At 35.0% G+C, this 14,946-nt stretch overlaps 2 protein-coding genes across 3 annotated transcripts; both read right to left on the bottom strand.

Annotated features, from left to right (window-relative positions):
- Positions 1-1,910: 1,910 nt before the first annotated feature.
- Positions 1,911-2,867, bottom strand: LOC101978126 (olfactory receptor 8U9). Its single transcript, XM_005331615.2, has one exon. The coding sequence runs from the start codon at positions 2,865-2,867 to the stop codon at positions 1,911-1,913; it is 957 nt and encodes a 318-aa protein (XP_005331672.2).
- A 6,371-nt stretch (positions 2,868-9,238) lies between these two features.
- On the bottom strand, positions 9,239-14,730 carry LOC101958213 (olfactory receptor 8J3). Of its 2 annotated transcripts, XM_078045014.1 has the most exons (2): positions 13,806-14,730; positions 9,239-9,270 (listed from the first exon to the last, which is right to left on the bottom strand). In XM_078045014.1, the coding sequence occupies exons 1-2, from the start codon at positions 14,728-14,730 to the stop codon at positions 9,239-9,241; spliced, it is 957 nt and encodes a 318-aa protein (XP_077901140.1). The 2 variants fall into 2 exon arrangements, with proteins under 2 accessions (XP_077901140.1, XP_005331754.1); XM_005331697.2 differs by lacking the exon at positions 9,239-9,270 and having other exon boundaries at positions 13,777-14,730.
- Between the last annotated feature and the right edge of the window lie 216 nt (positions 14,731-14,946).

The raw sequence follows: 14,946 nt of genomic DNA on the forward strand, positions 1-14,946 counted from the left end.
AATATATACCTCAAAAACATATCTCCAGTGACCAATCTCCTCTAGCCACACCCTACCAGCATACATTTTGCACTCAGTTAATCCCTATGAGTGAATTAGCACACCAATGAGGTTTAGGCTCTGATAACCCAATCATTTCACCTCTAGTCTTTTTGGCATTGTCTTACATGTGTGCTTTTGGAGGATACCTCATATCTAAACCAAAACACTAATTAATTCTTACGTTTTTGATAAATAAAAAGACATGTGAGGGACTTCTGGAATTGTGTGTGACAAGGACTTCCAGGAATACATCCCTACATAAAATCAAGAAAAACACTGGTGGTACACATTTGAAAATCTCATTTTCCATAATTCTTGGAATTAGTCAAATTTTAAAAATAATGTGAAAAAATGTTTATTCAAGTAAAACTGTATGAACTATATAAAATGGCAGTGTTTGTGGTGTTTGGACACTTGGGCATTTTGAGCATATTCAACATTTAAACTATAGAACCACACACTACAGGAAAGACATATTTTCCAGAATTACCCCAGAAAAGTTACTGAGTAAACAAATAAAAGCAATAAAACCCACACCAATATCAAATAGGATGAGCAAGATCAAAAACTGGTGTGGGGGATGTGTGCCAGGGTGTATGTATGTGTGTGTGTGTGTACTTGTTTATTTAACAAATTAGGAATTAAATATCTACGTAAAATACTGCAAAACAAAAGAGTCCAGAAGTGCTGAAACAAGGAAACATAAAAGTATAAACAATTTAGAATATAGTTAGTGAAGTAACAAACATAAATTCAATTTCACCAATAATTATAAGAAATATGAATGAATTAAATACTCCAATCAAAAAGGCAGAGTATTGAGTTTATTAAAGAGTCAAGATTGCTCTTCTTAAGAAGCACCAATTGTACTAAAAACACATTTAAACTAAAAGTATGAAATATTAATCCATGCAAATAACAACCAAGAGAAAGCTGAACTTGTTACACTAAAGACAGTGGGAGAAAATAATACTTTAAGACAATAATCACCACCAAAAAACAGAGTTTAGGTAACAGGAGAAAACAAGCAAATTTAGCAATTATAAATTCATGCAAAAATGATAAATGAACCCCCAAATATCTGGGATACAAACTGACAGACAAGAAAAGTTAAAACAAAATTAATTGGGATTTTAATTATAATATCAATAGGTAGAACAAAGAGAAAGAGAAAACCAGCAAGTTTCTAAAATTTTTGAGCAGCACTAAGAATCAACCAGTTGACAATATGACAATTTTTAAGCATATAATTGTTCAGGACACACTTTCTCAGAGTTGCCACTGTAACCAATTTTTACATGAAGGACTATTCTGTGCTTAGTAGAATATTTTCATAGCATCTGGCCTTCCTCTCTCTGTAGCAGTAACATTCTTTGACACCACACTCTCACATGAAAATCAATAACAATTGCAGGCATTGCCTAGTCTCTGCTGAGGGAAAGATCATCTTCAGTGGAAAGTCTGGGTCATTATTTGTATAATTTTATCAGAAAATATCATTCCATTTAATTTGGAATGTATTATTCAAATTCAATTTTGAATATAATGTGAAAGCACTCATATAATCCTAGACTGGGCATTTGGGGTGCCTTTGCTTTTGTCTATTGTAGACAAGTATCTAGTTTTATACCTATCAAATGAGATAATTGTTTAGAAAACATTTTTTAGGTGAGAAATTACAATGTAAATCATTATAGTATCCTCTATATGTGAAATAAGTCAGAATTATGTACCAAAAAATACAGAGGATGATTTTACTTTTTAATGAACAGGTATTTATTGAATAACAGATATGACAAAGTCACCATAGCTAGTTTTATTAATGAGGAAAAAAAGGATGAAGGAAAATCTATTTTTGTTTATTGAAGTTATTTTTTTAGTTTCCTGGACACACAAGCCTGTTGTCTGTTCATGATTTTTTTCAGAGCCTCTTTCACATCCTTGTTCCTGAGGCTGTAGATCAAGGGGTTCAACATGGGGATGATCACTGTGTAGAAGACGGAGGCCATTTTATCCGTGTCAAGGGAATGGTTAGAGCTGGGCTGTAGGTACATGAAGATCAAGGTCCCATAGAATATGGTCACTGCCAGCACGTGGGAGCTACATGTGGAGAAGGCTTTGCGTCTCCCCTCAGCCGAGCGCATCCTCAGGATGGAAGAAATAATGAACATGTAGGAGACAAAGACTATGAGAACAGAAGAAATGAATGTGACACCAGCACAGGTCAAAACCCACAGCTGTTTGGAGTGTGTGTCTGAGCAAGCCAGTCTGAGGAGGGGCATGTCATCACAGTAGAAATGATTGACAGTGTTGGAGTGGCAGTAGCAGAGACGGAAAGTAAGGATGGTATGAAACAGTGCCATCAGGAAGCTGAAGCCGTAGGGTACAGCTATAAGCTGAATACAGGTAGCTGGGGACATTGTGATCGTGTAGAGCAGAGGGTTGCAAATGGCCACATATCTGTCATAGGCCATGGAAGCCAGTAACAAGCACTCAGATACCATGAAGCTGAGGAAGCAGCCTAACTGTGCAGCACATGAACTGAAGGTTATAACATTTTGCTGGTACAAGAAATTCCCAAGCATTTTGGGTGTGATGACAGAAGAGTAACAGAAATCAACAAAAGCCAGGTTGCTAAGGAAGAAGTACATTGGTGTGTTGAGTCTTGAATCTGTTCTAATGACCACGATCAAACCCAGGTTGCCTACTGCAGTGAAAAGATAGATGGATAAGAACGTCACAAAGAGGGGCATCTTCAGCTCCTGGCGATCCGTGAGGCCCATGAGAATGAACTCTCTCACCTGGGTGCAATTTTTCTGAGCCATATGCCTTCAGGAATCAGGATGGAGAAAAAGAGAGAATAGTTAAATCCGAATTGTGTATTTATAGTATGATTACCCTAAATGGTGTTTTTATACTTTGATATCTTGTAAAGAGGTTTTTGTGTGTTTGTTTTACTCCCAGTATTAGGGATTGCCAGCATTTGGAGATTCTGGAAATACAATGGGAAGCTGAAAGAGATATTTGTGGGAAAGAAATATTTGTTTTCCTTAAATTCATTGTTTATTCAAAGATAAGTGCTGTGAAGTGACTTTGTTTTATTCCTCAAGTTATTTAAATGTACAGCCTGACTTGTTAAATTGCTATTGTTTCATTGAACAGATTTGAAATTTACAGCATAAACTGAATCCTCTGAAAGTTGCATCTCTGACAGATTTGTTATTTTGCCTGTGTGAACAAATCTGCTCAATGTCCCAATGTTGACAGAGACATGGTTTTGCATTTTTCTATTTTATATTAATTGTACTTGACACATAGGCAGTCAATTTGTAACATTGTTTAATGTTACTAATTCAAATATTGAAAATAGATAACTTCTTGGAAAACACAGCATGGTATATAGTAGACTTTGTTTAATCTCACTAAACTTAATGTTAATGTACTCTTGCCCATTTTACAAATGACACAGAGGTGAATAAAATAGCAAGAACATCAGACAACCATTTTAAGTATAGTTGGGTTTCAAATCCATGTTTTGTAGTCTGGAGTGCACATTTTTCATCAGTTTGCCCTCTACATAAATATCCTATTTATTCTACTTTTAGAAACCTAAATTATTTCTAAATATTTATTTACATGATATACTACCAACATTTCTAAAACATGAGGTGAAGGAATGATAAAAGAGAATTATTCCTCATATAAGTTTATAATATATTGTAAACTAGGACAAAACTTACATTTGTTTTCCAAAAGATTTGGAATTTTTTCTGTAAATTAATTTATAAGTTAGATTGTGTCTCTTTCCAGGTTTTCTCTTTTGTTAAGAAAACATAGGTTTGAATTACATAGGTTAAATAGTTTTCTACATTTATTCTTAATCATTTTAGCTAATTTCCATAATTAAATTATTGGATATCCAAATAATGTGAAATATTATAATTTCCCTACTGTTTTCTTCTCTCCTTTCCTTTTTTTCTCTTTCCAAAAAATAAAGAAGTTTCTTAGAAAAACTCATAATTTGCTCTTTATACTGAGCAATTACTTTATAATAATAATAATAAATAAATAATAATAAATTCACAAATAAAATAAAATCTGAGTGTTCCTCACAGTTCTTCAGAATAACTTACAGCCCTTGTTTACTTACAGCTATTGTTTCATTGTCAATAACACATTTTAAGTAATTTCAGTTTTATTTTTCTAATCAATGTTTATTGAGCAAGTAATAACTTTCCAGAAATACGAATTTAACCTTCATTTTACCCTAGATTAATTGTGCTTCTTCTTGAACTCTTAATACACATTTAATGTCTAGTTATAGCAACATGGAAATTTTAGGAAATAAGGACCTAGGAACCCATAAGTTTCAAATCTCTAGTTGTCATGTTAAATAAAAAATGAAGTTCAATTTTAAGCAAAAATAATAAAATAAACAGAAACATTAAAAATAAAAAACTAAAAAAAGAGAAAAGGGGGACAAAGTGAAAATAAATTTGTTCTTTATATTGATGCTCAAACCAAGAAACTCTGTAGAGCGATAACTATCAAACTCTAACATTTTTGATCACAAGTTACACAAATAAACACTTGCTCCAAGCAGGCATAGATCTAGTAAATATGTCCAGAAGAATTCTCACTCCCTAGAATGCACAGACATATTCTTTTGTGTTACTGTAATCTGTTCTATGTCTACGTGATCAAAATTATTTTTGTTAGCATCTTCAAATTTTTATGTATGATGTACTAGTAGTGAAAAGCAAAGTTTTGAATCTGCCCTCTCATCTACAACACATCACACCATTTTCACTGAGCAGAAACTGAATTGCATGTACATGGTGCCCAAAGTGGCTTCCAGGCTGCTCTGTGATCAAAAGAGTAGATATTCTGAGCTTCACATTTCCCCTGATGATGCCCGGGTGCTGCTTCCATAGGAGGCAATTTTAATTCATGTGCTCATCATTCAATAATGCATAGTGAGAACTATTAACATCCAGATAGGACATGGAGTCTGAAGAAAGAGCCAAGAAAAGCACATCAACTAGACCAGAAGGGGAAAAAAAGCTCTATTCAAACTTCCTTTGTTTTTCTCATCTCTTCCTCAATTTTCTTTTTCACTTTTAAAACACAAAGCTGTGAAATTTTTGAATGAAATGCATTCAATTTGAAAAGTAGTGCTTACCTTTTCTTTCAAAGTCGAATATATTCTTTCAACCTACTCAGGTAGAATGTGCTTCTTTGTGTCCTCATAATGGGTCCATATAGAGTCAGGCTGCATGGTTTTGTTAGTGTTTGTCCCAAAGGATCTTACTCCAGAGAAAGAGAAAAACAATGTTATCAAAAATATTAGAATACCTGCTCCATTGGGACTTTTATTAATGTGAGTCCCTGATTTTAACTGTTAAGAACTCTGCATTTAGTGTACCAATTAAAAATATTTTTGCTGTGTTAAATTATTAGTGTCATTCTTCAAGTTTGGCTTTGAAAGGCATATAGAAACTATCTTTTACAAAATCTTGAAAATAGCTTTCTATGAAAAACGTGTCCAATTTCTTAAAGGACCCATCCTCAACACTGTCTGAACAAAACATTTGGTAAATCTCTGGGCATGTGCTTAGCTTGTAGCTCTGAACACACGGGTTAGTCCCATACTACAATATGTATTTCCTCACTCTTATATCTCATCATAAAGCTTATAAAACACTGTGTTTGGGAATAAAAATATAATAAAGCCATTCACAATGGAAACAGGTTGGCTGTCCTGGTAAACAACCATAGTGAATTAAAGATTTTTTTTTCTAGTAGTTAAACTGGATTGATATAGTTGTACTTAACATTTTAAGTATTAACTTTGAGTGGATGTTTACCAAAGCACTATATAATCCTATTAATTTTTACTTTTAAGTGGATCTATTCATTCAATATTAATTAGGTTTTCTAAATTTCAGATAAATAAAAAGATTCTGAGAAACTATGGGTCTCCTTGCTTATGGAAGCATCTGAGATAGCTGCTGTTTCTTAAGATAGAGCCATTCATCAATAATCCTATAATAAAACACAGAGGAAAATATCTAGCATCAACCATAGAATTTGTTGCAGTTTAGTTTAACTGACAAAACAAAATTTCTCTGGGGTGCTTCATATTTCTTTTCCATATATTGAAATTTTTTTAGACCTTTATTTTATTTATTTATCTTTATGTAGTGCTGAGGATTGAACCCAAGGCATCACACATGCTAAGCAAGCACTCTAGTACTCAGCTACAATGTCAGCCCACGCGTTGCAATGTTTAGAAGAAAAGTCTGTGATTAATTTTTGAATTAGTAGAAAATAATTATTAACAATGAGTTTTTAATGCCCAGTGTCATCTGTTCTCATCTATAGTTTCCAAAAAGATACCCCAGTGAAAGGAAGGACCAAGTGGGTTTTATCAATTCCCTGTTTGCCTGTTTGGAAGAGGGATCAGCATTGCTGACCCTTGTGTTGGTTCCCAGTAGAATTACTTATAAGGAACTGAGTGAATTGTAATGACATGCCCAGGATCACTCAGCTGCTTTGTAGTGAGTCAAGACTCGGAAGACAGTACTTTGTTTCATTATTTAAAATAACTGTTTGCCACTGCAGAATCAATCCTTATACTCTCTGCCAAGACCTCCACACTCTGGCCACACTGCGGTACTGGAAGAACCTGAACCAGTGTGACCCTGTTCTACTCTCAGGGTTGGTGAACCTGCTACTCCCTCTGCCAAGAGCACTTGTTCTCCACACAGACCCAAGTCCAGCTCAGAGCATTTTTGAAAGAGAGCAATATGTAAATGTAGCTTCTGGCCATTTTCTTGAATTAAATACTCTGTAATTTTGTCATTCATGGAAAAAAGAAATATATCAAAGACCAACATTCCCTCAAGGGCTTGGTATTTAATGGACCTATGAAAAATGTCATTCCTAGAAATTAGAAGACTATCCATGTGTAGATGAATCTGATGATTGTCATTGTTATGATTGTATTTAGAGCAAAACATCAATAGTCACTCCTTCAGTATATCACATATATGGCACTATGTTACTTGCTTCTCAAAAAGTAACAAATTTCATTTCCTATGAAATCTCTATGGTGGTTTTAGCTTCCAGTTCTTTGCTTTTCCAGATAAAGTTTTAGTTTTGAAACAGTAAAACACCAATCTGTTTTTCATTGAAATGGTAAAATCATTAGACATCTTGGAAAGCATTGTGTGGTGTTTCAGAGACTGCAGTACAAATTCAACTCCTGTGATGAGGAATCGAACAAAAAAATCATTCAGGAGAAACACTTGTTCTTACATCTGTGGCATGAGATGCCAGAACTGGAAGATGGGGCTACTAATGTCCTGAAGCCAGGACTCTGCAGGACCACATAGTTCCCCTGGAATCTGTTCAGGAAGTCCAGGGGGCTCTCCTCTGAAGGAGAATCTTAGTAATCTCAATACTTGTTTTCCACTGGGGCTAGTATAGATTGAGTTTCTGAACATTATCTATTTGTTTGTTTTAATCCTCATTTTAAACCTCTAAAGAGTTTGAAATAAGGTGTATTTTTTTATCATACATCTTCTGAGAAAGTTCCCCTGGGACACTATTATTTATCTCACATTCCCTTCTGAGATGTCTGGGAGGATTATTATGTGAGAGTTTTATGGAGTGTCTATTTAAACAAGGTAATTATGTTAAATCACTTAGTTATGTCTCTGTAATCAAATAAAATTATAATACCACTAATAAATGTGCAATTCCTAGAACCCCAAGTTTGTCAGTGAAATAAACATCATGTTAATTTAATAAATTATATATTATAGATCAGTCCTACAAAATGACTATCAGTACTTTTCCCTAAGGAAAATTATTACAGATAAAATATATCTTACTAAAATCATAAGAAATACAATTGTATATTGAAGAAATATGAGATATCTAGGTCTAAAATTTTGCCATCTAAAATTAAAATTTCTTTTTAATGTCAAGATTCTCAATTTGCTGGCAAAGCTTTGTTAAATTAGAGATTTTGGGTGATTCTTCAGATAATAAGTGGCCATAAACTTAATATATACATTTATACCTGAATTTTTTTTCATGGGGATTCAGTCATAATCAAGGAGCAGTTTTAGTGAGAAAGATTTTATTAGCCACGCAGAATTTCCAGATATAACCTGGAGAATTAAACCTAGAAAATTACTAAACTGGGTGGGACTATAGAAGAACTTATTACCCTCTTTCAAGATGGTACATTGAGATGGATTTTAGTTTTTTTTTTTTGTGTGTGTGTACCAGGCATTGAATTCAGGAATGCCTAACTACACTGAACCACATCTTCAGCAGCAGGATCTCACTAAGTTGCTGAGGCTGGCTTTGAAATCAGGATCCTCTGGTCTTAGCCTCCTGAGCCACTGGGATTGCAGGCAGCACAACCATACCAGGCTGGGTTTTTGTTATTTTGATGTGAGCACTGGCTGGAATAGTATTTTATGTCAACTTGAGCACATAAGTGAGGACGTTATAGATAAGAGAAGTAGGATTTCTATTGTTAAAAAAAATTGAAAATAATCTGTGGGGAATTCCATGAACCCTGGGAAGGTGGATTAGTCAGTGTTACCACTATTTACACAAGTTCATCTACATAGGAAGTTCTCTGGGTAGGAAAACAGAGGCAAATACAGATTTGTGTATGCATATTAATTATCACAGATAAATATAATTCCTGTCTGCATTGGAAAAAGTGGCTAAAAGCAGTGGCATCCCAGTGGCAGGCAGCACACCCAGTTCCAGCCAGCACACCCAGTTCCAGATCTTGGTGACCAAACGTTATTAAGTCTGACATCATCTTTATGTCAGTCAAAATTCCAGAGGAGGACCTGGACAGGAATCTTTGGAAAGTTCTCTGAGACCCCCAGTAAAACTGGAGTGCAAGAGAGGCACATTGCCCCTCTCTTCTCTGAAAGGACCTATGCTCTCCCTTGAGAGTGTCCCCTTTCCCTTTTCTTATCCTTTCAATAAACTCATACCTATTACTCTGATCTACATATCTGAAATCTTTCTGACTCATTTGCAAGAATTGGGGTTTGAAGGATGGGTCTTCAGGGTGCCTCAATTTCTTGGATGTCCCCAGCTCTGTAATAGTGATGTTTGTCAGATTTCACTACTCCAAAGGAACTCTCTGCTCCTTTCCCTACTGCACTTTTTGGAAAAAGTTAGTATGTGCTACTCACATCTAAGGAGTAGGAGGGAGTTATTGTTCATCTCCTTGAATGCAGAGGATCTACATAAATTCCTACATTTTTTTCTGCATAGGACATTTGCCTGTTTCCCTATTTTGTTTTTATAATTATGCTATCACTTCCTTCTATCTGTATGGTAGATTTTATTTTATTTATTTAATTCCTGACTCTCTGATAATGTAACATTCTCTGGGAATCATCATGTAAACTTCTCTCCCTCTTGGTCATGTTTCAAAGAACGACTGGTTCTTTTTACAGAAAAAAATGTTATTAGAAAACATCATCTGTGTTCCTGGTGTGTTTGTTGCTATTGGGGTGAAAACCAGATTCTAGAGTATGTGTCAGCTAACAGAGCTATGTGTGCATGTCTGTATAAACATATCTACAATGATTTCAATGTGTAACCTCAGAGCATCTACATTAGGTAAACATGGTGGACAGGAATCACATCAGGGTGTCCCCATCCTAGCAGGTCTCAATTGAGTTCCTTCCAGTTTCCTGGCAAAGTTGCCAAATAATGCTCTGCCATAACCAGAGCAGCCAAACTAGCAGGCTCCCATGAGGGGCAATGAGAGATTGGAAAAAAAATAAGACTCATGTACTCAGATTGTGAAACTAACAGCTAGGATGGGTGGAAAACTGCTCTCTGATGGAGAAATAGGTCTAAAAAATTACACCAGCAATCTTTATTATGTATTTCTCATTAATAGATTATTTGCAAACATTACTCTTTATATTCATGAAAGTTACAGAGTTAGCAACATTATGTAGTTTATTCCTCAGTTATATTGTACAGTTGCAATGTGCAACATTAAGAGCATTGTGTAGCTCTCATGAAAGTCCATTGTTTAAAGTTAGTATTATGCAGGAAGGTTCAGGAGCAGCAGAGCTGGCAAAACATTGTGGTTGTCTTACCAAGAGAATTCCTTCATTCTCAGGAGTTGTGTGCCTGAGAGCAAAGTTGATGCTGATAGGACTCTAGCACAGAGCCTTCCTAGGAAGGGCATTACCATAGCAACTGGGTATTCTGCATCTTTGCACAGAAACTTTCCCAGGGATCAAGGATGCCACAGCCATGAAGTCATCAGGGACCCAAATCTCAGAAACTGGACTCCCAATCACTGTCACTACTCATCACAATGCTGGACTAAGTTATTTTGACTTTTGATAGTAGAAACAGAAGCAAGTCAGCCAAGAGAACATACAGGCAAGGTTTTTTTTTTTTGTTGTTGTTGTTGTTGTTTTAATTAGGGCTTCTCTTCAGAGAAGGGAGATACAGCCCTGTGACCAGAGCGTCTGGCTGGCTCCCCAAAAAGAGGGAGAGAAATTTTATTGGTGTGAAAGGGCTGTTTGCAAGAGGTGCTAAGTTTTAGGAATGTTAATTGACTTCAGGTACATTTCCAAGGTCTGTTTTCTTTTCCTGTGAGGATCCTTTAACTTGAGGAAGACATGGTCAGTTGGCTATCCTGGAACTAAAGGTTATTTTTACATATTGCTGCCTCATTCTGCATAAACATTCCTGACTTGTGATAAGAATGAGTCCCTATAGTGGTTAAGAGAGCACATGGGTAGAAATGGAAGAGAGCACAGATCAGGGCAACTAACAGGTTATGATTCTAGCAATTTTCACTGTAGCCTTTCATAGCTGTCAGACCATGGGTTAAGGCCCAGAAGTATATTGGCCCTATCTCTCAGTATCAATTTTGTCTCCAACACCAATCCATTACAAACCAGAACATTCTAGATTCCTCTCCCTGAAAATCTAATCTCCTTCTCTAATACTGTGAAATGTGCCTGCCAACCATATACTTAATTGATCACTTCTAGTTTATCCATATATAATAGTGTTAGAATTTTTAAACTCCATTCTTATGAGAAACAGCTTTATTGCCAAAGTGCTTCTTGATTTTCACATCACATCTCTAATCTTTCCTGTGTTTAATAAGTCAGCACATTTCTTCCTACCCACTTTTGAAAAATCATTCCACATATTTTTAATACAGTGGAATGTTTTTTGTCACAATCTGTACTCTTTTCCAGTGTCCTTTGACCTCTTAAATTGTTTATTTCTAAATCAGCATTCATTAAGTTTTTCTCTTTGTCCTGTAAAGCTCTGGAGATATTAGAAAAAGACACAGTGTCATGTACCCACCATTACAGTGCTGGGATGAATTGTTTCACTATAGGAAAACACCCCCATATGCTTCTCTTACTAAACTCTTCCTTCCCACACAAGCCTCTGCCAACCAGTGATCAGTTGACCATTTCTAGAGTTTTCCTTTCAAGTAATGTCTTAGGAATGGAATGATGTAGTCTTTCAGGCTCACTTCCTGCACTTAGTAATAAACAATGAATGTTTTCTATTTCTTCTTGTTATTTAATAGTTTACTGACTTTTCTTGATGAATAGTAATTCCTTCTATGGATGCATAACATTTGTTAAATTACCTGATGAAAGACATTGGTTGCTTTCAAAGTTTATCAATTACTAATACATTTGGTATGTATGTCCACACTTGGATTTTTGTTGGATAAATTAAAATACCTAAGCATAAGATAGACCATGAAAACCTGCAAATTTCTTTTAGGTGTGGATTGAATTGCTTTGAGTATAACATTTAAAAACTCATTTATAGAGGTGTTTGTAAAACAAGTTACTTCAGGGCTATTTTTGGAAAGATAGGTATTATAATATAGTGTGAGATAATAGCACTAGTTGGGGTAATCAATAGATTGGGAAAACATTGATAAATGTAGTGGAGATTCATAACAGATTTGTAGACCAGCTACTATAAGCAAAGAGTGTAAGCTTTTATAATTGCAAGATGTCCAAGCAAAATATCTTAGTACTGAGCCTGCAGACAAACCCACAAACTAAAATAAGAGCAACAAATCTGATACAGTGGTAGAAACAGAATTCAGAGTTCCACATAATATTAGATAAAGTGTTTCTCTGAAAACTGTAAATATTCAAGGAAAGAAAATTGTGATCCACAAAAAAGAAATAAATCAATGGAAATAGAATGTGAGAATCCCAGAGGTAGACTTGAACATACAAACTTCAAATAACTAAGGCAACAAAAAGTTATACCAATCACAATCTTTGAATGTCTCTCAGTCCAAATTTTTTGTTATATAACAATTCCTTCCTTATATCAAAATCATCATGACTGAATATTTAATGTCTATATTAGCATTCTTCAACACTGAAGCCCACTCATAAGTGAACATGTGCACAGAAAGTCAATATAGAATTATTAATTCCTAAGAGTATTTGTAAGAATACCCCATCAAACTTATTAAAATAAGGACGTGTAGCCTTTATCTTATAATTTTGATTTGAGCCTAGTGCCTATAATCCCAGCAGCTCAAGTGGCAGGAGGATCACGAGTTCAAAGCCAGCCTCAGCAAAAATGAGGTGCTAAGAAGCTCAGTGAGACTCTGTCTTTAAATAAAATACAAAAATACAAAATACAAAAATAAGGCTGTGGATATGGTTCAGTGTTTGAGTACCCTTGAATTCAATCCCTGGTACATCCCCCCCACCACATAAATAAATAAACAAATTGGATTTGATAATTCAGAAAGAGAGCTAGTTAGGCCACCCCCATGCATTTAAACTTGCAAAGTAAATTTTGGTGTAAACTAACTAACCAAGAACAATCAGAAAACAAGACAATATTTTTATAAAACCTAATGAATTATTTCCTCTAATGTTGTAAGTGACTTTCATGAAGATAGACAACTAAATGTCTAAGAATACTACAAAACAGTAAATTTATTTTTCACACAAAATACTTACTGTTAGAAACTTACACTAAATATCACATTTAGTATAAGGAGAAAGAATAATATTTACAGAATTGACTATCTTGCAAATCAAATCCAGCATATTAATAGTACTACACTGTGCTTTAATTTAAAATTTATAATTTCAATCTTAAAATGCTTATCATTCAGAATATAAAATCAGTGATGATATTCATCTGTTGATAATATTAATACAGAGATAGTTTTCTTTTTAATAAGATGACTGAGTCAGAATGGGTAACTTATCTGTAACATGAATTTTACTCATCCATAATTAATATATTTTCAAAATATAAAAATCTACTATACTACATTATACCTGGAGAAAAACATAAAGGAACGTTGAATAATAAAACAAAACATCAGCTTTAATTTCTGCTACACTATCCTTTTGCTCCATTCAAGTTTATTTAATTATTTAACTGATAGCTTTGTTTACTGCTGAAAACATTGCTTCAAAATTAGCTACCTGTCTACTCCAGGGAAAATTTGATAAAGGTTGCATTAACTTTACAACCCCAAATAATTTTAGTTTTCTCTCTCTTTTTTTTTTAATTCATAATTTTCCAAGAATCCAAGAATGCTACGGAGACTGCAAATTAGTCATAAAACAATAAGTTTTAAAAACTTTAATCTTGTATAGCACACAATCTTAGCCATCTCTTCATTTACCTGTAGATTTAAAAATACATAGCTTTAAGGGAACCACAGGGATTCGTCAGGAATCTCCTTAAGGCAGCCTTCACATCCTTGTTCCTCAAGCTGTAGATCATGGGGTTCAGCATGGGGATCACCAGGGTGTAAAACACAGATGCCATTTTATCAGTATCCAGGAAATGGCTGGTTCGAGGCTGCAAATACATGAACAGCAGAGTCCCATAGAAAACTGTGACTGCCATCATATGTGAAGCACAGGTGGAAAAGGCTTTTTTCCTTCCCTCTGATGAACGCATCCTTAGAATAGACAAAACAATGTTGAAATAAGAAATTAGAACTACAGTCATAGAGAACAAGATATTTGTAGCTGCTGAGATAAAGACTACAGTTTCTGGAATGTAAGTATCAGAGCAGGACAGGGCTAACAGAGGGACATTGTCACAGTAAAAATGGTTGATGATATTGGAAGCACAATAAGACACAGAGAATACACAAGATGAAACCACAATAGCTGTGGAAAAGCTATAGAGGTAGGTGAGTGAAACCAACAGATTGCAAATCCGCCGAGATACCACCACCATGTAGAGTAGGGGATTGCAAATGGCCACATAGCGGTCATAGGCCATAACAGCTAGTATGAAAACCTCAGCTACGATGAAAACAAGGAATGCTCCCAGTTGGGTGGCACATTCATAGTATGAAGTGGTTTTCTTACTTACTAAGAAGTTGACCAGCATTTTAGGAGCAATGACAGTAGAGTTGCTAAAATTTATAATAGCCAGATGTCGGAGGAAAAAATACATGGGGGTTTGAAGTCGAGAGTCAACACTGATGAGGGTGATGATGCCCAGGTTCCCCATGACTGTCAGCCCATAGATGAGCAGGAATACCAGGAAGAGAGGAATTTGCAGCTCTGGAAGATCTGAGACTCCTATGAAAACAAACTCAGAGACCTGGGTGACATTTCCAGGAGCCATGAGTCTGCTGGAAACTCGTCTGTTTGCAGAAGTAAAAAAGAAGTCATTATGCATTTAAGGAATTATTTTATAGGACTGTCAATATATGGCAAGGTTAATTCCTTGTGTTAAATTTCCTTAAATTATGCATTAATATTGCTTAGTCGTTAAACTCAAAATTTCATAACTATGGATAAAATTTTCAATCATTTGTAGAGAAAAAATATGGCAAAATAT

The sequence above is a fragment of the Ictidomys tridecemlineatus genome, chromosome 4, assembly GCF_052094955.1.
Source record: "Ictidomys tridecemlineatus isolate mIctTri1 chromosome 4, mIctTri1.hap1, whole genome shotgun sequence".
Taxonomy (NCBI): domain Eukaryota; kingdom Metazoa; phylum Chordata; class Mammalia; order Rodentia; family Sciuridae; genus Ictidomys; species Ictidomys tridecemlineatus.